Below are 23491 nucleotides of genomic sequence, written 5' to 3' on the forward strand. Positions count from 1 at the left end.
TTAAGATCTAGAACTATACTTGTTGGAGGTGTTTAGGGATAGGAAAATCAAGACCCAGGACTGTAATAAACTAGTTATTTGTCTTTTTTTATCATTAACTCATAGATGTACTTGAACATCACCAGTTCTTATTGTACCCTTGTGCCCAACTTAATACTGGTGAGTTATGCGTCCTGGAAAAAAAAAACAGGAACAAGTGGCTAACATCATGACTAAGTCTCTGTAATCGGAATCTTGCTAGAGGTTAAGGCATAGAATGGGAATTTTTAAAATGTATATATGACTAAACTGATTGCAAATTGCAATTCAGTTTAAGGGAGGATATGTTAGGGTTTTATATGGTTTAAAATACTTTGGTAGTGTGATTTGTATATGCTTATTCTGGAAAAGTGGCTTAAGCCGATTTGGATGTGTCGCATACATAACACAAATTTCTCTGGAGATCCACTGCCGACGTTCTACATCAATGTATATGTGGTTATTATTAAAAAAAACATGTTAATGTTAATATGATTAATGATAAAATAAATATTAATCACCATTAAAATAAATACAAATAAAGATATTTTGTATGTTTTTTTTTAGTCTTTATTTATTTTTAAGTTACAAATTTGGTTTCAATAATTTGTCACTCACTCGATTTATCTCCATGTGACATTAATTTTAAGGCTCATAAAAAAGTTTCTTATCAATATACAAAGTTTAAATTTGTAATTCTTTAAGATGTATCTTAATTTGGATATATGATAATTTGATTCGGTAAAATTGATTTTAAAAATATTTTCATATGTTGAAAATTTTAAATTAAATTTTATAAAAAAAATATTTGCCAATTTTAAATGTTTAATAATTTTAAAAAATAATATTTAATAATTTTAAAAATATTTAATAATTAAAAACACAAAGAAATAAAAGATAAGATAAAATATATAAGAAAAATAAGAAAAAAATATGAAAATTTTCAAATTCTTGCTTTTTTAGGAGAATTTGAAATTTTACTATTTTAAAAATTTTCACAAATACTTAGGGGGGTGTATTGGATTAGGATTTTAAAGGACTTTTTTAGTTAAAAAAATCCTGCGGATTTTAAAAGACTTTGCAGGATTTTCATTACTTTTAAGATTTTGCAAGATTCTACAAGACTTAAAATCAGGATTTTAATGGATTCTGCAAGACTTTTAAATTAGGATTTTAATGGATTCTGTGGGATTTTGTGGAGTTTTGACATTTGATAAGATTTAAAAAAAATTATACATTCAAATTTAAAAAGAGTCAAAGATAAAAATAATAAATAAAAAAAATAATGTCTAGATAAATAATAATAATAATTCTCTATAATATTCTATCCTCTTTTTATAGCATCCACTATCAATTGTAACAATTCATCGGAATCATCCTTAATCCAAGCTTCATAGTTTTCCTTCTCTTTTCATTTTTCTTTATTATTTCCTTGTGAATCTCCCATTTGAATTACTAAAACAATATATGTTAAAAAATAGTTATATAAATAATTACGGATAATAGACAAAATCAATAAAATTATATTATTATTTTTAGAAGCACACCATCATACAAGATCGAATATATTTTTGCTATCCAAATGGATCAAATACCTCAGTTATTATAAAAAAAAATGTAAAAACGAAAATATAGAAACATAAGATAATTTTTTATATAAAAAATTAGTATATTCGATACTGAAAAAATATTTAGATATATAATTTTTTAATATAAACAGAAGTATTTAGATATAGAGAATATATATATATATATATATGATAATTTTTAACGATATTTATAAATATAAATTATTCTAACAAATATTTTAACAATATTTTCTTTTTTAAAAAATAAGTTAATGAAGGCATAAATCCTAAACCCTAAAAAATTAGATATTGCAATGTCTTATGTTAATTTTCTTTTTTTAAAATATAAAAAATCTTAATTTCATAATATAAAAATAAAAAAGAAAAATTCATAGTAAAAAAAATAAAATAATTGTTGAGTCATAAAAGGAGGAGGGATAAGAGTAACAAATTCAAGGGAAAGAGAGAATTCGCAATTTTTATGCTAAGAGGGTTCTTCCCCCTAAGATCCATTTTTATCTCATTCTACTCACAAAAACCCTAACAAATTCATCTTTTATTTATATATATATATATATATATATATATATATATATATATTGTTGAGATTATGATATCAATTTCATCTTTCACCTTTTTCTTTTCTTAACGTGTGTCATAAAAAAAATTACCACTTAAAAGTTAAAATTTCAAGTATTTTTTTGTGTTATATAAAGGAACAAATTCAACTACATAGAATAAAATAAAGTAAGTCAATTAAAGAGAACGAACAGAAAAATAAAACAAGTCAATGACACTATCATTTACATATTAGAGTTTCACAAAATAGGAGAATGGTATGAGAATAGTATTATATATGAGCAATGAACAATAGTGTAGTATTATTAGTAGAGAAAAAATGGAGAAGACAGGAGCATAGAAAAAAAAGATGAAAAACTCACTTGAAAATTCTTAAAACACTTGAAAAATCATTTCAAACAATCCTTCAAAATCCGATGGGTTTGGATGGGATTGTTTTATGAATCTGGTATTTATAGATAACACTAGAAAGTCTTTCAAAATCCCTCTCACACAACAATCCTTTAAAATCCTTAAATTTTTGAATACCAATGGATTGTTTTTAAGTTGTAAAAAATCTCAAATGAATACCGGTGGATTTTAATGGACTCTTTAAAAAATCCTAAAAATCCAGATTGAATACCACTGAATTGTTTTTAAGTGACATAAAATCCTGATTGAATACCAATGGACTTTTTTACTCAAAAAAAGTCTTTTAAAATCCTACGAAATCCTAAACCAATACACCCCCCTTAGATTTCAAATTCTTTGTAAATTTTTCGTTCAAACAAAATATTTCACCTAAAAATTTGAAATTCTTCAAATAAATAAATTACTTTATTTAAACTTTTCATCCAAACACACTCTTAGTGTTATTCACAATATTCTATCTTTATTTAAAATGAATTAAAGTAATTTCTTGTTAAAATATTTCTTTTGTCCTTATAATTTCACTTAGTTCTCTTTTTAATTCCGGTAGTTTAAAATAGTTTTTTTAGTGCTTATACTTATTTTTTTAATTCTTTTTTGTCATTAAAGATGAATCTTTTTAATCTCTATACTTATAATTTTTAATTTTTTTAATCTTTTTTGTGATTTGTTTTTTGTAATATTATCTTTTTACGTTAACGTGATACAGATATTAATTTAACCTTATACACTAATAACAAATAAATTTTATTAAAATTATTTTAAATTAAATTTTTTTTAACGTTTTATCCCTCTTTTATACTTTAACTTGCCATACTCATTGTTAAAACACAATTTAAATTGATAAAAGATCGGTTCATACACAAGTGTTATAACACATTGTGATAATAAAAAAAACTGTTACAACACAACATAGGCGCCTGTATAGTATTTAACTTTACTTTTACTTTCGTTTATGTCTCGGAAGAATATTGAACCGAATCTGTTGATTACTATTTTTTTTTTAAAAAAAATCTCTTTAACCAATGTAATTATGTAAATCCCCGTGACATTCATACTGAAATCTTTTGATGAAATTTTTGTACTAATGAGAAGAAGAAAAAAAACTCAACCTTTTATTTTATGTTGATTCTATCTTTATAAGTGAATCTTGTAAAAAAAAGAGTATAAAAATTATTTGTTGATAACGTGGGTTAAATTTGATTTGAGAGCAAGTAATTCAAAAGGGCTTGGTCTGTTTATAAAAGTGCATAGAAAAGGAAAAACAAAATCTATAGGTACAGAAGATTGATCCAGAAATTCAAGAATATAAACAGAGTGGAAATTAAAATTCAAACACAAAATTACAAAATAAAATACTTCACTACGTGATAGAACAAGAAGAATGAAAACATAAAAAGATGAACTTCATTCCACTGTTGGATCCCCACCTTTAGAAGTACTCCCAGCAATATATAAGACCACAACACAATAAAGACCTGTTGAAACCAGAAAAAGAATTCTATTAACAGAAGCACATAAAGTTTAAAGCATATTCCACATACAAACACAGATCATAAAAGCAAAACAATTACTTATATATATGTATATTACCTATTCATCTAAGTCTTCAACACAATCATTTCATTCTTCTCTTCAAAAGGCATGTGATGAGGGCGGTGCTACGACACATGCATGCGACTATGTGGGGTGAAAATACTTAATTTTCTTCACCTTCAGATACTTTCCCGTGCTTGCACCATCGCGCACCATAGAGTGGAAATTGAATAAAAACATACATTCTCATTGTCCTTCAATCCCTCTCTTCTAATCACAATTTGCAACAAAATTTTGGAATCTGTTCAATTTTCAAATACATGTTAAATGCTTGCTGATATTTCTATTTCTTTATTCTTGTAAGAACCAAATAGAAACAGTTGGTGCATGTAAATGAAAATTGAACAAACTCCAAAAAGCTTATTGCAAATCATCATGAGAGGAGAAGGGATCGAATAGGTATGCTGGTTTTGCTCTTTTGGACTATTGGATAATACAAAACGGAGTTGTGAAACAAGAACCATTGTTTTTGGATTCTAATTCCCAAGCACAAATGGTGAAGGAGAGTACAAGAGGAGGGAATGCAAAGTATACCAAAGAATGAATTATTATGAAGAATATATAGGAGATCAGATGATCTAAGAGACTAAGCCCAAGAGTTTTCGATGGATACGTACGACTCAAGTCTTGAATATAAATATATATAAAAAATTAATATACGGTAATTAAAAGTAGTTAATATACTTTATTTAAAATTAAATTATACTTTTTCTATATTATATTTTTAAATTTATTTTTATTTTTAAAATATTTATTTTCTAAATTTATGTTGATTTGATCTTTTTAAAATAATAAATGTTTTCAATTTTGAGATATAATTTTAAATTTTTTTTAATTTAAGACTTGAAACTTGTCTCATTGAATTTAATTACATAAAAGTTATTGAACACAATTGAAGTTTAATATAAAAATGTGTTATAAATATGATAAAAATCGAATACAAATACGTTCAAAAAGTAAAAAAAAAATTCAAAAAAATTATTTCATATTACTTTCTATTTGTTCATACGATATATTTTTCACACAAATCTTTATTTGAGATTCAAACATCAATTAAATTTTATAACTTTTATATAAATGAATCTAATTTTTCAAGTTTTACGTTTTGAATTAATCAAATTGATTGAAAATCATGTTCAAAATTAAAAATGATTGATTAAAATATAAAAGATATAAGATAAAATAAATATTTTAATAGATAAGTGACTAAATTGAAATTGAAAATAAGATAAATGATGATAGGAGTATATTTGAGTCTTAATTTTATTTTAAAAATAATATATTATCTTAAATGGCCTTTTATTAACATTTAAAATTAAGAACATATCTTATAAAAAAAATATAATTAATGCAAGAAACATTTTAGATAAATTTTATAAAATGAATATCAATCAATACTTTCAATTTAAGTCTTATAATAAAAAAAAACTCAAGAGAGTAAATTATATTAATTGATGAGAAAGTAAGAATTAAATGTACATTTATTATTAAGTGTTGAAATAAAATAATATATTTTAATGATGTAATTAAAGATTGTTTGAATTCATTAATTGTTTTATTGGTTATTATAAATTCATTTATTATATTTATAAATTTTAAATTTGGAAAATAAAAGTATTAGTAGATCTTAATTTTTTTCTACTCAAACTAAAGACATTTTAGACAATTCATTTTTACTTATTTCTTCTTTCATCAATTTATTTAATATAATGAGAATTAGCTTAGGTTAAATAGAATATGTGAGTATTATAAATTCTACTATTACTGAGTTTGATTTCTATGGATTAAAAGAAATAATTGAAGAGATATTTAATAGACTTTCTTTTTTTAGAACAAGACATTAATTTAATATATAGATATAGATTTTAAATGCACATTTATTATTAAGTGTTAAAGAAAGATAATAGATTTTAATGAAGTCAATAACGCTTATTTGAATTCATGCATTTATTCATTGGTCATTAAAAATTTATTTATTTGTTATATTTATAAATTTTAATTTTTAAAAATAAAAGTATTAGTAGATTTTAATTTTTATTTACTCAAACTAAAGACATTTTAGATAATTCATTTTAAGTCATTTTTTTTAATTTAATAATAAGAGGTTTAACTCGTGACTTGGATGCGGAGTATTATAAATTTTCAATTTTTATGAATTAAAAAATATTAATTGATGAGACATTCAATAAATGGATAATAAATTTTAAATGCACATTTATTATTAAAGATAATAGATTTTAAAGATGTTATTAATGATTATTTGAATTCATGTATTTATTCATTTTTGGTTATCATAAATTCATATATTATATTTATAAATTTTAACTTTTAAAAATAAAACTAGCAGTAGATTTTAATTTCTTTTCTCCTCAAACTAAAAATATTTTAGACAAATCATTTTTATTTATTTCATTTTTATTTTATTTAATATCAAGGGATCTAGTTTTGTTGGTTGATTATGATTCTCGAGTATTGTAAACTTCCTAATCACCAAATTCAATTTCTATAGATAAAAAAATTATTAATTGCCGAGTCATTTAATAGATAGATAATGGATTTTAAATGTATATTTATAATTAAGTGTTCTAGATAATGGGTTTTAATAGTGTACTTATTGAGTATATGAATTCATACCTTCATTCATTGTATATTTTAAATTCATTTATTATATTTACGAACTTTAATTTTTAAAAACAAAAATATCATTTTAAAAAATCATGAATAATACTTAATCCGGTTCTTATTGATGATCGATTAATGATCCTAAGATTTTTCTTGAAATATGGGAGTTGACCTGATATACTTAGATTTGATTTTTGTTTATATTAAAATAATATTTATTCAGTAGAAATTATATTCCAGGATCGTAAATTAATTCTTGATTATCAATTTTGAGTATGGATCATATTCATGGATTAAAAAAAATTAATCTTTATTATATAACACTTTTAACCAAATTACATATAAGTAATTATGCTAGTTAATTTTATTGGATTATAAAACAAAATTCTGATTTATCCCTCTAGACTTATATATAAGAAGAAAAAAACTAATTTCACATAAATTATAAAAAATAATTAAAAAGTGTGTTAAGAAAAATGTATTTTATTTTTTTAAACTAGAACTTAAATATATTTTTTTTGTTAATGATAATTTTAGATTTTGACATTTTTTAATAGTTCTTTTTCTTTTTCTTGTCTTTAGCTACAATTAGTTTAGTGTTAATATGATTAAAAAATTGAATAATTTAGTATTAATTAATATAAGGTTAAAATCCTTATTTGGTCTCTAATAATATTTTATTGTTTCAATTTAGTCTCACTCTAATTTTTTGTTTCAATTTAGTCCCCAATAATTTAAATTATTGCAATTTGGGACTTCCGTCAAAATGATTTAAACGGAGTTAATTGTTGGCTATGTGGATGCCAGGTGGATGCCACGTAGATGCATAGGTGGACGTCAAATTTCATGAAAACCCTAAACCCTAAACACACCAATAGTGTAACCAGAACGGGCCGTTCTGGTTCCAGGTGTATTCGAAAAATTTGTCATCCATCTACGTGGCATCCACCTAACATTTACGTGACCAACAGTTAACTCCGTTTAAATAATTTGGACAGAAGTACCAAATTGCAATAATTTAAATTATTGAGGACCAAATTAAAATCAAAAATTAAAGAAAGACTAAATTAAAACAAAAAAAATTTATAAAGGACCAAATAAGACATTTAACCTTAATATAATTACATTATTTTAATATACGTAATGCAATTATATAAGTAATATTATATATATAAGGTAATCGATATTATAACATATCTACATACCATACTCAATCAATTGAATTAGGCTTCTTAATCTATCTATATTTTACATATAAAGGGAATACCCTCCTTTAGTTTTAATAATTTTTTTTAAATATTTATACTCATTTATTATATATTAGTAGAGTCAAAATATTTTATGTTTCTATGTATTTTGTTTAAAAATATTATAAAAAAACAAAAATAATAGAGGTTATATAATGTAAATCAAGTGAGGTAATATATAATTAGAAAAGAGTAAAATAATTTTAAATAAAATTGGAGACCAAAGATGATTACAAAATGAGAGGGTAGTTATTATATTGATAGAGTGGATAATTAATTTTTTATACTTTTTTTTTTTATATTTTACATTTAAGAGATATGATGATGAAAAAAATAACACATAATAAAAGGTATAAATGTCTACAAATGTGAAAACAAGAAGAAGGTATTCCCTTTATATATAATATAGAGATATAGATTAATCATTTTTTCACCATCATATTTCTCAAGAATAAAATAGAAAAAAATATATATCTATGCAAAATAATAACTATCCACTTATTTTGAAATGACCTTTGATCTTTATTTTTGTTTTAAATTATTTTACCATTTTTGTAATTATATATAATCCCACTTGATTTATATAATATAAGTTATAACCTTTATATTATTTCTATTTTTTATTATTTTTAAACAAAATTCATAAAAAAATTACCAGTTACATATAAGGTAAACACATGTAATTTGTTTAAATATATTCAATAATAATTCCAAATTAATGAATTTAGTTTTTACTTTATTTTGGGTTAAAATATTGGAAGCAGTAAGAGCACAACACACATGTAATAAAAAATGAAATTTCATTAACCGATAAAGTTTAAAACCCGATCGATCTACATGCATACATAGATCATATATAAAAGCAAACCAATTACATAGATAAATATGTTTCCTATTGATCTAAGTGTCCAACACAATCACTCCATTCTCCTCCGCAAAGGTGTTGAGTCTTGTAAAATTTTCCTCTTGGGTCATAATAGTAGTACTGCTGCATGTACAAAATAATATATATCATTTCACAATGATAATTAAGAAAAATTAACTCGTGAATGGATGAATCAATTAATAGATTAAAGAATGATTTATATATATACCATGTCACTCTCAACTTGACGTTCTTCAGCTACCCAGCCAGGAAGGAGTCAGATGAAGCCATACATGATGGTAAGAAACTATGGTGTTATGGCCCTTTGTGGATGGAAGGAGGACGTTGTCTTTCCATCACCACCCTCCTCCACTCATCATTTGTAACAAAATTTTGGAGTTTCTTCAATTTTCAAATACTTATTAAATGCTCCATGATATTTTTATTTCTTTATCCTTGTAAGAACCAAATAGAAACAGTTCGTGCATGCAAATTAAAATTGAACAAACTTCGAAAAGCTTATTGCAAATCATCACGGAAGGAGAAGGGGTCGAATAGGTATGCTTGGTTTTCTCTTTTGGACTATTGGATAATACAAAACGGAGTTGTGAATAAAGAACCATTGTTTTTGGAATATTCTAATTTGAAGTACAAAATCTTAAATCTTAAACCCTAAACCCTAAAATGGTGAGAATGGAAAAGGGAAACAATCAGAAAGAATAGAATGAGAAGAAGGCTTATTATGGACAGGGATATGGAGATGAACTATTACGAAGAGATAAGGGGAATATATGTGGAGTTAACAGCCTCGGCCCAATAGTTTCCAATGGATACGAACACTCTCGAATATAAATAGAAAAAACTTCTTCCACGCTAATTAAAGTAATTACTATCATTTAATTTCTTAAGTTTCATTTAAAAAATATTTCCTTGATTTTGAACTTAAGCGCAAAAAAATCATTCTAATTAAAAAGTGATTACTGCCATTGCATTAATCTCATTTGAAAACTAACATAATTTTTTTAACTACCATTTTTAAAAAATGGATATTACTAATAAAAATGATCGTCAAAAATATAATCCCAAACAAATGAAGAAGTATTTTGGAGATGGGTATCATTAAATACTTCCTTCAATTCATAATAAGTATTGTCTTAAATTATTTTATATAGATCAAGAAAATTGATAAATAAGTGAAAAAAAAAATAATTTTACAAAGTTTACTTTATGATTAATCTTTTTTACTATAAATGATACAACACAAACACTACTTCTTACATAATATTATTAAGATATAAATGAAAATAAAGATAATAAATATTGCATTGAAAAAATAACATAACTTATTTTTTCTTTTAATGTGACACTTATTATGTTACATAAAAAATATAGTAAATATAGTTGATATTTTCTTATATTTAAAATTAACAAACATTTATTTTTTTTCTTGGTTATATTCAAAACCGGATGAAGTAAAATATAATCTTAAATAACCTTTTATTAATATTTAATATCAAGGTATATTTTGTAAAACAATAATTAATGCAAGAATGATTTGATATTGGTTCCTATAGAAAGTACTATATCTAAATTTATATATAAGTAAAAATAATTAATTTTATATACATAATTAAGAGGTTTTATTAAATATATTTAGTTTTCACAATTTTACATAAAATATACACTATATTTTCTAAAATATCCTTCAACTATATTCATAATAAATAATGTTCTCATTTATTACTATAGAAATAATTTTGGGTTAAGAACGTTAAATAAAGTTAACTTGATTATAATTTGTTTATATTTAAAAAAAAACTTTAAGCAATTTTCGCTTATATATAAATTCAAAAGAAGTATCAAATAATAATTTTAATTTGGATCTCATAAAAAAATCGTATCGAGAGTATATGATATTTGATTGCTGAGAAACATTTAATAGAAAATGAGACTTAAATGCACATTTGTTTGTAAGTGTTATAGGGAGATGATAGAGATTCCTATAATGAATATAAGCAACAAAATAAAATTGTATTTGTTAGTCTCAAGAATATTTTAATTTATTTTATTTTGCTTAATGTTACTTCTTCACTTGATTGAGATTTTATTTTTAATATTTTGTTTTATTTTTTATATCAATATTTAAGAAATTTAGAGAAAAAAAAGGTTAAATAAAATTAGCAAAATTAAGTAAATGAAACTAACATTTTTAGTTAGTGGGATTTTTCTTCTTCTTATATTAGAAACTACAACTATTTCAATTCATGTATTTATTCATTGGTTATTAAACATTCGTTTATTATATTTATGAATTGAATTTTTTAAAAACAAAATATTGTATGTTAATTTTTTCCTACTCAAACCAAGGACATTTAAGAAATTTATTTTGAGTTATATTTTTCATTTATTTAATATAAGGGGGTCTAACTTAGTTGATTGAGTATGATGTTTAAGCAGTGATTTAAAACTCGGACCGAACCGGCCGGTCGGACCGGTTGGACCGGGAACCGGTGGTCCAGCCGGTCCGAATCTTAAGTTGGACCGATTATGCAGTCGACCCGTTTTAAACCGGATTGAACCGGTAAATTTTCCGGTTCAACCGGTGAAGCGGTGGGTCAAACCAGTTCAACCACTTTTTTATTTTTAGAAATTTTTTAAGGGACCATAAACCACAAAAATAATAATAATAATTGAATCTCTTAATAAAAAGCAAGGAGTCTTATTAAATATAACAATGACTACTTGTTCTAATATATTTGTTTGCAATATATACAACTTAAATAACTTTTATAGTATATTATTAATTTTAAATTATATATTTAATAATATAATATCTATGTAAATATTACATATATTATTTTGTGATATTAATTGCAAGCATATTATATATGTACATATTATTTATATTTTTAATTTGTATTAATATACCGTTTAACATGTAATTTTTTATGTATGTTTTTTACAAAATAAAAATAAAAATAATTTTAAATAAGATAGAAAAATTGAAATTTAAAATAAGATATGAATTTATTAAAATTTATAAGTATTAAATATATTTAATATGAATTTTTTTTAATAAGAATAAATAAAAATCGAGTCATGCGGTTCAACTAGTGACCCACTGGTTCAACCTTTGACCCACTGACCCAGTACCTTAACCGGTTCGATGACCGGTCCGGTTTTTAAAACTATGTGTTTAAGTACTGCAAATTCTCTTACAAATTCGTTACTCTGGAAAAAAAGATATTAATTGGTGAAACATTTAATACAAAGATAATAAGTTTTAAATGCACATTTATTATTAAGTGTTGGATGAAGATAAGGAGTTTTAATAGTGTAATTATTGGCATTTGAATTCATGTCCTCATCCATTGATTATTAAAAATTCATTTATTATATTCATAAATTTTAATTTTTTTAAAATAATATATCTTATTGAAATTTTTGTGATAATACACTCTGGAATATATTATAAGATATAATTTAGAAAAAAAATGATAGTTTTTTTTTACTTTCTATAAAGTATTGGTTTTATTTTTAGTGTATATATATATATATGTGAGTAAGTCTATCTATGCTTACTCTATTCAATAACTCATATTCTACATCAAATTTTAACGATTCAATCATTGAATTTAAAGTTCTTAATACATAGATTAAATATGTAAATTTTTAAAAAATTTGAAAACCATTTGATGCTTTATTTCGTTAATTCAAATTAATGTATAAAATAATTTTATGATTATCTGTCAATTTGAATTAATGAAATAAAGTATCAAATGGTTTTCAATTTTTTAAAATTTGCAGATTTAATCAATGCATTAAGAACTTTAAATTCAACGATTGGATTGTTGAAATTTGATGTAAAACATGAGTTATTGAAACGGAGTAAGTTTAGGTAGACTTACTTCTAGAATAATGGATTATTCCTCATTTATATATATATATATATATATATATATATATATATATATATATATATATATATATATATATATATATATAAATATATATTCTGCTTCTTGGAATAGTGAAGAGAAATTAAGAAATAAATCACCTATTGAGTTTTTGATTCTCATTTATTGGTATTAGTACTTACACTTTGATATGGAATAATATTGTGACACCCTTCTACCCCAACATTAACAAATGTAACAATAAAAAAAAATTTCTTTCTTTTTGAGTAAATAAAATCTTTCATAGTTGACAAATGTCTCAAATATCACAAGGTAAAAGATTCATATTCATAATTCATAAATCAGAACTCCAATGTAAAAATTACAAAAGAAAAGAAGTTAAGATTTTCAATACAATTTAGTGACAACAAGAAATATATATATATATATATATATATATATAATAATACAGGAAATATAAATTAACTCCAGTAAAGGTGGCAGTGCCTCCTGGTTAGGAATTAATTTATATTTTCCAAATCATGTAATAAAAATATAACAAAGATGTTCATTCTGGTCTTTTATCAAGAACGTTCAAATTACAATTCTTAACATACATTTTCCTTGGATTATAAACTTTATCTACATTTTCTCTTCGTTAAAAATTACAAAAGAAGAGAAACTAAAGTTATTAAAACAATAACATATTAAACTAAGCTAACTATGCCCCGATGTCACATCCTATCAGAGCATGCCCAACTGAAGCCTTAAGCCTCATTATGCTGATCACCTGCATCATAATTTAAACATGTACAAAAACAACAAGGGAGTGAGAAACATCTCACTCAGTTTTAGGTGAAGAAATAAAGGTTAGATAGCACACACACGCACAACAAATATAAGTCACATATAAACAATACACATAAATAATCAATATCACACATATACTCATTTATCATGTTATGATGTCATGGACTCGACTCATAAATGCATCCATGTGGCGCCATAAGGAAGTTTCACATATCATCACTGGTGACCCTAAGGTACACCTGGTTACATCACTGGTGACCCAAAGGTACACCTGGTTACATCACTGGTGACCCTAAGGTACACCTTGTTAGCAAGTTACATCACTGGTGACCCTAAGGTACACCTTGTTAGCAAGTTACATCATCGGTATGCGGCCTCAGCGGCACACCTGAAGTCATATATGCATATGATGCATGTCATACAGTCATTATTTCATTGACTCAATATTTAACTTATTACAGAATTTCATTTAGTACATCATGTCATCATTTTTCATGTTCTTATAATCACAGTTTGTCTCAATAGTCCATTCTTAGGTCTCATGTCATTTGTCCATAGTTTACATGGTCATGTCATAAATACTTCTCATAAGGTCCGCACAGGAATCCACAAAGGGCATTCTTATTCATATTAAAACTTATTCATTTTTAACATTAATGACATAATCATTTATTATTTACAACAAGGAATAAAGTAGAGCAAACAGAAAATAAGACAGAACAACGGCAAGGGATTGGGATTACATAATCATTTATTATTTCCAACAAGGAATAAAGTAGAGCAAACAGAAAATAAGACAGAACAACAGCAAGGGATTGGGGGCCAATCCGACAAACAGACTATCCAACAATTATCCCCACACCCCTGAGCGAGGTTTCTCACTCTCCCCCTTACCTGGATAAGCAGGAGTTGAAACTTGGGCAGGACCTCCTCCTCTGGATTCCCTCTTTCTTTCCCTCTCTTTCTTTCTCTTTCTCTTTCTCTCTCTCTCTCTCTCTTCCTCTTTCTCTCTCTAAGATTTTCACTTATCATTCCGTTATAAAAGTTTCACCCCCCCTGCCTCTATTTATAGGCAACCTGGTGTACCCGGAACGACCCGTATTGAATTCGGAACGGCCCGTTCCGGATCCTTCGAATCTGTGCAAAATTTTCAACTGGAACGGCCCGTTCCAAAATCGGAACGGCCCGTTTCCAAAAAGCAGAACGACCCGTTCTGGGGTTCACGTTTACACTTATTGACCATAGTTGGAACGCCCAGTTTCTAACACAACTTTTTAGGCATTTTTAAAATCTCGGAACGACCCATTTCCATTTGGGAACGCCCCGTTCTTGTAAAACAAAAATGGGTCTTTTTATTACTTTGGAACGGCCCGTTCCATATTTGGAACGGCCCGTTCTGCTACTCGAAAAATAGTATTTTTTCTTCGTCTGGAACGACCCGTTCCATTTTTGGAACAGCACGTTCCGGCGTAAAAAAATATAATTTTACAAAAATTTTATAACCCTTTAATTAACTAAAATAACTATACAAAAATAAATAATAATCAACATTATATTAGTAGAAAATTCGGGGTGTTACAAATATCATTCATTTTTTAATGGCAATTTAATAAGATTAAAATTGGTGTAAATATCATGATTTTATTTTATAAAACAATTAAAATTAGTGTATATATTGGTCTGTGTAATTTTATTAGAAGTGTCTTATAATAAGTACACAAGAGAATATAAAGTAAGAAAGATTTGGTATATATACTTTTTCTCACTAAAATTAAGGACATTTTAGATCATTTATTTTTTGTTATATTATTTTAATTTATTTAATAAATTATATTAATTGGCTTACAAAATAAATTATAATCCTCTCTTCAGTCTTTATTATATATAAGATATTTTTAATTATATCATAGAAACCAATATAAATAGTTATACTAATTGATTTTATTAAATTTACTAATTCATGTACTTGTACGGTATAAAAGATAAATTATGTGAAGAGAAGTAATATTTATTATTATTTTATAAATTAAAAGTTAAAAATATTAATAATAATAGTTTTTTTTATTAAAATAATAATAAGAGTAATATATATTATATATATATATATACTAGTTTCTTTTTAGTGATTTTCAAGTTGTTATAGTATATTAAATAATGGTTGATAGTTCCTAAATTTTACTTATCATTGAATTCTTATGAGAAATGTGAAGATATTACTTCATATCAAAATTTATAGCATCAATAAATCTAAATCAAAGAAGAGTTTAATAAAACAGAAAATATTTATTTCTCGGATTCTCTTTTAATTATCCAATAAAAGAAAACACATATTTTTAAAATCTTTAATAGGATAAAAAATAAAATAAAAAATAATTAACATTTTATAATAATTAAACAGAAGCCTTATAAAATATTTACTTTTAAATTGTGTTTTAAAAGGACCGGTGAGAGTAATTTGTGAAACATTTATAGTGTGTTTGGATGGAAAATTTAAATGAAGTAATTCATTTATTTGAAGAGTTTCAAATTTTTTCAGGTGAAATACCTTGTTTGAATGGAGAATTTTAAAAAAAATTGAAATTCAAGCATTTGTAAAAATTTTTAAAATAATATAATTTCAAATTCTCCTAAAAAAGTTAGAATTTGAAATTTCTCATATTTTTTTCTTCTTATTTCATTTATATATTTTATTTATCTCTTATCTCTTCATGTTTTTAATTATTGAGTATTCCAAAATATTTTTAAAATTATTAAATATTATCTAATATTAATTTTTAAAATTATTAAATATTTAAAAATTAACTAATATTTATTTTTATAAAAATTAATTTAAAAATCTTAACATATAAATATATTTTTAAAATCAATTTTATGATGGTAGAATCAAATTATCATATCTAACTTAATAATTTAAAATTTAAGAACTTGGAATTGACTTATCCAAACAAAATATTTTAAGAATGATAGAAATTGAAATCAAAGTAATTCAAATACCAAGAATTTAAAATTTCTTAAATTTGTAAAATGTCTCATTCAAACACACCATAATGTTAAGTGAAATTTGAATGCACATTTATTATAAGGTATTAAATGAAAGATAACGAGTTTTAATAGTATTATTAATAATTATTTAAATAAATTCATTTATTATTTATTTATTTTACATTTATTTATTATATTTTATGAATTTTAATTTAAAAAAAATATCAATTTTAAAAATAAAGGCTTAAATATGTTTTAAGATGAAATTATTTTTTATAATTATTCTTACATCATTTACATTTTCGTTGCTGTTATTTTTTAATTCTTATAATCACTTATACTTAGTTTAGTGATATCATGATAATAAAAAAATTAATTAATATAATTAAATTATTTTTAGAACATAATTCAATTAAATAATATATTTATCATTTTTTAAATAATATAATTACATTGATTTTGATTTACTTCAATTTAACTCAACCAAATTATTTAAAAGAATTTACACACTCCCTTCAAAAAAAATAAATTACACACCTTACTTAACAAATTGATTTAAGACCTCCTTAATTGCATAGTAACAAATATATATATATATATATATATATATATATATATATATATATACATATATATATATGTATATATTATTATATATATATTATTAAAAAAAATAACAGCCAGCTAATTAAATAAAAACAATAGAGACTGTATTTTCAACAATTAATTTTTCATGAGTAAAAGTGGTTGTAATATATGATGTATGATATGTATATGTTGCATAGTAATTAAAAAAAATATTCATATTATTAAAAAAAAAAAAACAACGGTCAGCTAATTAAATAAAAACAATATTGAGATTGTATTTTCAAAAATTAATTTTACATGACTAAAAATGGTTATAATATACGATGTATAATTTACTAAAAATATTAAAAATTCAGATATACATTTGGATATTATAAATTATTATTATTGTTGTTGTTGTTTCAATAATTTTATTTGTTTATTTAATACTAGTTTTGATATATATTTTTAATATATTTTTTAAGTAATTTTTTTATAAAGGTAGATTGAAAAAATTTATATTATTATTATTATTATTATTTCAAACATAATTGTTTCAAGTATAAGATATATGTGACATATGTTTCTACATAAATCTTAGTTGATTCAAACATAATTGCTTCAAGATATATGTGATGTATAAATAAAAAGAATGTGCTCGAAGAATCAACCATTATTAATATGCATCCAAGTCGATAGTTAATTTATACAACAAAAAAAAAATGCACTTGAATTGGGTGCATCACATGGGTACCCCTCTAAGATGACCAACTCTGAATCAAAAATCTTGTTAAATAAAGTAATTGAAAGAACCAAGCTTTAAAACAAGACTCAGGCAACAGAAGTTCGACAGCTAGCACACATTTAACCTAAATATTGCAAGTTTCGAAGTTGTTTTTTCATTGCGTGCTGAATCAAAATTCAAAAAACAATCATTCACAGATATAACAGATCAGAAACTCAAAAGAAAATTATCGTTCATCACTCAAAACTAATCATATGAATATGTATTGAAGGATAGGAACATAACATATGGTACCAAAAATTCCTAGACCCAACAAATATACGAGGCAAGGAATAACTCAGACATAATTAAATGGGGTACCCAGTAGTAGTTTGGTGACTATCACTGGAAACCAACCAAAATTTAGATTCTGCAATTGCGACACCTCAAACATGGACAATAAACAAAGAACCAGTGCATATATAAAATGGTTTATTGTTGTTGGTAAGGAGGCTTCCTATATGAACCTGTGGTTTGTTGATCAGACTTATTAGGTAGCATGATGAAGATTTAATCGAGGGAAAATAGCCGCAAAAATTCTGTATCTTTTTAATTCAGTCTCTTGAGAACTTGAAAGCCAAAATCTGTACATGTCAAATAGGTCTGAACAAGGGGTGCCGCCATCTCTCAGGCTTCATCCTCCAGTTACTTTCGCTGTTTCTAGGCTTCAACATTCGCTCTATTTCCATTCCCGATTGAAGACAAGATTGCAGCCTCTTCAGATGTCCGCAGCATTGCTTGTGGTCAAAGCATTCACCGTCGCTAATGTTATTGCCTTCTGAATGTGTGTATCTCTCATACGCCGACTGCCACTTGGCTTGCAAATATGCTAATGATCTCCATGGAGGAAGGGGCATAGAATTCTGCTTCAACGAAGTCCTAGTAGCTTCCTCCATTATTCCAAGAAAATTTTCCAACCTGGTAAAGGAGCCGATGTAGACAACCGGAAGTGAATTCAATATCCTATCATATGAATCGACAGCTCTAGCTATTTCAAAGTGGCTTCGGAAATCAATATCAACAATCAATCGCTCTGAGCTTCCAGAATTATTGTCGACCACAACATCAATATATTCATGATCACCTGTGCCACAAGTTTCAACAATCAAACATCAGCTGAAAGCATAAGCACAAACATGTGCATACAAATCCGCTGGAAATGTTGAACAAGACTACATAAAAGAGTATGCCATTTTACTTTCTCTTGACAGTCATAGAACTTGTTTGAATACAAGGTTAGAAGTGTGAGTTTAGTAACTTTTCATTTTAAGTAGAGAAGTCCTCAAAAGTACTTCTACCTTGTATACAATCACGTTCTTAGTTACTTAACATGGTAAAAAGCACTTGATGCAGACAATAATAAAGTTTCATATTTAGCACCACAAACAAACCAATGGTGGCAGCTTAATGATGGATGTGCCATCCATGAAGCAAAAGTAGAATTGTAATTGTGGTAAAATAAAAATATATATATATATATATACACAATATGGCTTACCTCCAGGGACCTTGCCACTACTCTGCCATTTAGATGCACAAACACCAGCATCATAACCAGAAAGTCTCATCAACTTCACCAGATAAAACCTAATACAGCTAGCATAACATGGACCAGAATTCATAACTTGAAGGTTTGTCTCATTCATTGACCGTATGAGGGAATGCACAACTGAAAGCAAGTCACTCTCTTGTTGAGCCACCGACAGCTTACAGATCTGTGTCATGAGACATGAAAGATTGTCAGGTAAGTTGTTAAAATATTTGTTGATTTAAAGGTAGAACAGAATATTTTGCAGAAAATTTAGAGAAAAATGCTTTATTAGTCAACTCAAGAGAATACGTAGTGCATAGGTTCTGCATATCATCCATATGAACAGAATCTTGATAGATTTTGCAGAGACTATTCCCTACGATAATAATAAGCAATGCAACTTCCGAGACACTAATACCCATGAACACTAGATACATTGAAACATGAGATACCTGAACATACTATTTCCTTAGAAAATTAAATGTCATTATTTTCAACAATATCTTTCATCCAAAGTAAATAATTAGTAGGAAAACAGTCACTTGTACAGTAAACTACAGAAAGGCAATTCTATTTCTATGGTATCTGTTTTCTGTTTTTCCCTTATTTTGTTTTCCTGTCAAAACCCAATATGCCAATTATCTAGTGTAAGGTAATTGAGACAGGAAGAAACTGCTTTCAACCCTACCCTACAACATAGGAGATTGCATGTTGCATTTTCTAAATCAAACCCAAAACTCAAATGAAAATAAGAGAATTGAAAAGCACGTGTCAAGACTCGGGCTCTAGCAGTTTAGAAAGGTTTGAATATTCAGCCAAACACATGTATATGATCCCCAAAAAAACTAGTTTTAGGGGACGTTTGAAAGTGCCTGTGAAAGTGACCTGAGTTATGTCATTCCTATATCTTCTTTTTAGCTTATTTCACAAATTTCGCAGTTAAGCTTATGAATAGGCTTAATGAATACGTGCTTGATTAAGCTATTTACAGTTTTACACATAGCCTAACGCATGTAAATGAAATCTTAGGTATCAGATATCATAAGCCTCAGTTAGTTACCAGTCATGAGAGTGCCTCAGGAATCTCTATCACAGCAATGCCTATGAAGATACCCCAATTAAAGACCAAAAAATCCAGAAGAAATCAATAAAAGGTTGCAATTTGGTAAAACAAAAACTATGAATTAGCCATTCATTACCATATATTCTACACAGACTAAGAAAATAAACATGCATTCAGCTCATGTTCCTGTAATCCTGTAGACACCACAAACAATCCACAGCGAATTGACACAACGGTGCACATTTAAAATTTTCTTTGGAAGCCTCAAAATCATAATTTGAGCAAAAATTACAAACATGCTTTAAAAATCTAGTTTCCATTTCATTTTGTGCCCACAACACAAGCGATATCATTTTTATACAATCAATTAAGAATTCATTAAACAAAAAGTAAAAACAAAGGGGTTTTAATAATCACCTGAATCTTTTCTGCGAGTTGAGCGAAATCAGAATGACCAGAATCGCTATCACTGCTACACCATGACTCGGCGCCACTACTTCCATTTTCTAAAAAATCGCTAACCATCAGCGCCAAGTCATGTTCACTCTCGTGGCTAAAACCGCCGCCAATCTCGCCGTTGCCGTCAACTCTTACCCACAAATCGGCGGCGGCGGCCACACAAACCCTACAATCCATCCCTCCTCCGCCGTGAGAGGCGTCCTTCCGACCACCCCAAGTCCCCAGCTTCCCCGGCACCAAACGACACCGTTTCTGACAATCGCCACGGAGTCACAACCACAACAGAACCTAAATTTTTCCAAATTCCTCGTATGCCATTGCCCACGATTCCTGTACCTCGAATTCCACAGTCCAAAGGGCTCAATTCGCCAAAACGGATCAAAAAGTCGATTTTTTTTTTTTTGTTTGTTTACCCTCGAGTTTTAATCACATATTGCAAATCTAAATTTTTAGGTGAATTTAGTTGCGACAAGTTTTGATGAATTGAAAGAGAAATGAATATCAAATTGAAAAAAAAAAAAAAATTGGCCTTTCGATCTGAAGGGATTGAGGAGGTCAAATGGCAAACGGAATGATGATTCCTTTTGCAAATGAAAACCCAAAAGATTGGAAGGCGAGTTCGTCGGAGAAAGAAGACAATTTAAAAGGAGCCGGAGAAGCGTAATGACCATTTTGCCCTCTCAGTGACTTCGCAAGGTTACCTTTCTTCTTTTTTATATAGTGTCACAAAATATATATAAATAAAAAATAAAATAAAAAAGTGGTTTGTTTAATTTAAGCCTTTAAGTTACAGATTAATAATTGTAAATACAGACCGATTAGTTTCTTTATCCGAAATTATGTTTTATACATGAAAAACTCTTATTGGAAGATGGAACAACTAATTATATTATATTATATTATATTATATATATACATATTTTGGAATTAAATAAAATTATCTCTAATATAAGATATATGTGTTTTTTCACAAAATTATTGACATTTTAATAAAGATAATTTTATTTGAATTGAGTCAGGATGGTAAAATTGTTCTTGCTAGTATGATTTACAAAATAAAAATGAGATTTATTTCAAAAAAGTAATCCAAATCATTGAATATTTTCGCATAAAAACATTTATTTAGTTGGATTAAAAATATATTTTTATAATATATTTTCATACCACTTTTTTTTATATTTTGTTTTTTATTACACTTTATAATTAACTACTCAAAATCACACTCAATCCTTGTTAATTATTTTTTCATATTTAATTTCGATTACTTTTTATCATTTTTTTTATTTTTAGACCAAAATACACAAAAGCTTGAGGAACTTTTTTATACGCAGGTATATTATAAATTAATAAATAATTTAGAATCATATTTATATTTTAAATTTTTATGATGGCCATTTGAACGAATTTATATGATGCTTTGTTTAAGTGTATAATGATGAAATAGCTGAGGTTTGTATTAAATTGATGTGCTTTCATTAAATATGTAAATTATTTTTATTTTAATGAATTTATATATTAAAGAAAACAAAAGTCTAAACTAATTAAAATTGTATTATAATATGAGTCTATTTTGTATATTTTTTCATAAAATATATTTTTTATAATATATATATATATATATATATTTAATTTTTTACACCATAAATTTGTTCATCCAAGTGAAATCTATGATCTTCTTAAAAAATATTTCATGTTCGAATTTTATTGATTAAGAAAATGTGATTGAAAAAAGAGAATATACTTATAGTTATAAAAATAAAAATAAAAAAGCTCTAAATAATTTAAAATTTTAAAAACTACAAGTTATTTTGTGGAAATAATTATTTTGTCAAACTTTACTTTAAAGATTTTTTTTCAGAAATAGAAAGAAATAAAGTTCCAACTTAAAAACTCATAATTATTATTCCCTTCTGCTGGTCTATTGAAAAGTAATTTTGTTGTGTGTGTTTTAATTTTTTATTTATTGAAAAAACTGCACCTATGTTTTTTGTGTGGAACGCAATTCTGTTCAAATAAGATTAAAAAAAAATGCAGCAATACTATTCCTCAAATTATTAAACATAGTTGAATATTTAAAGACTTTGAATTCACCGGTAAAAGAAACTTAGAATTCGAAACTACCATAGTGTTCAAAATCTAAACAATTTCATGCTTTGATAGTTATGTGTCTATTTTTTTATTATATGATACTAGTACAAAATATTTATTTTCAATAATATTTTAAAAAAAATAAAAGACTTAAATTCAAAATTATTTAAAAGTACCAAATTGACTACCACTTGCAGTAATGAATTATCGATAGTTATGTCATATGTGTATTATACATGATTGATTTTGTTTCCCTTGGAATGCACATATTTATAATACTAGTTGCTGAACAATTAAAGTTAAATAAATAAAGCTGATGGATGCATTTAGCTGGATGAGTTTCATTCTAGGAAAACCTACGCGTTTCAGTGTACGCCATTCTTTCTTTCAAAGCAAAAGTCTTTGTTC

General features: G+C 25.7%; 1 protein-coding gene and 1 long non-coding RNA gene across 2 annotated transcripts; both read right to left on the minus strand.

The window, feature by feature from the left end:
- Positions 1–3788: 3788 nt before the first annotated feature.
- Positions 3789–4706, minus strand: LOC145957113 (uncharacterized). Its single transcript, XR_014433531.1, has 2 exons — positions 4167–4706; positions 3789–4051 (listed from the first exon to the last, which is right to left on the minus strand). It is a non-coding gene; the product is annotated as an uncharacterized LOC145957113 (long non-coding RNA).
- A 13429-nt stretch (positions 4707–18135) lies between these two features.
- LOC109802100 (cruciferin (DUF506)) lies at positions 18136–21623 on the minus strand. The gene is made up of 3 exons (XM_020363313.3): positions 20954–21623; positions 19441–19657; positions 18136–19026 (listed from the first exon to the last, which is right to left on the minus strand). The coding sequence occupies exons 1-3, from the start codon at positions 21170–21172 to the stop codon at positions 18536–18538; spliced, it is 927 nt and encodes a 308-aa protein (XP_020218902.2). The 5' UTR covers positions 21173–21623; the 3' UTR covers positions 18136–18535.
- Between the last annotated feature and the right edge of the window lie 1868 nt (positions 21624–23491).

Source organism: Cajanus cajan, chromosome 4 (genome assembly GCF_000230855.2).
Source record: "Cajanus cajan strain Asha chromosome 4, NIPB_CcT2T_4, whole genome shotgun sequence".
Lineage (NCBI taxonomy): Eukaryota > Viridiplantae > Streptophyta > Magnoliopsida > Fabales > Fabaceae > Cajanus > Cajanus cajan.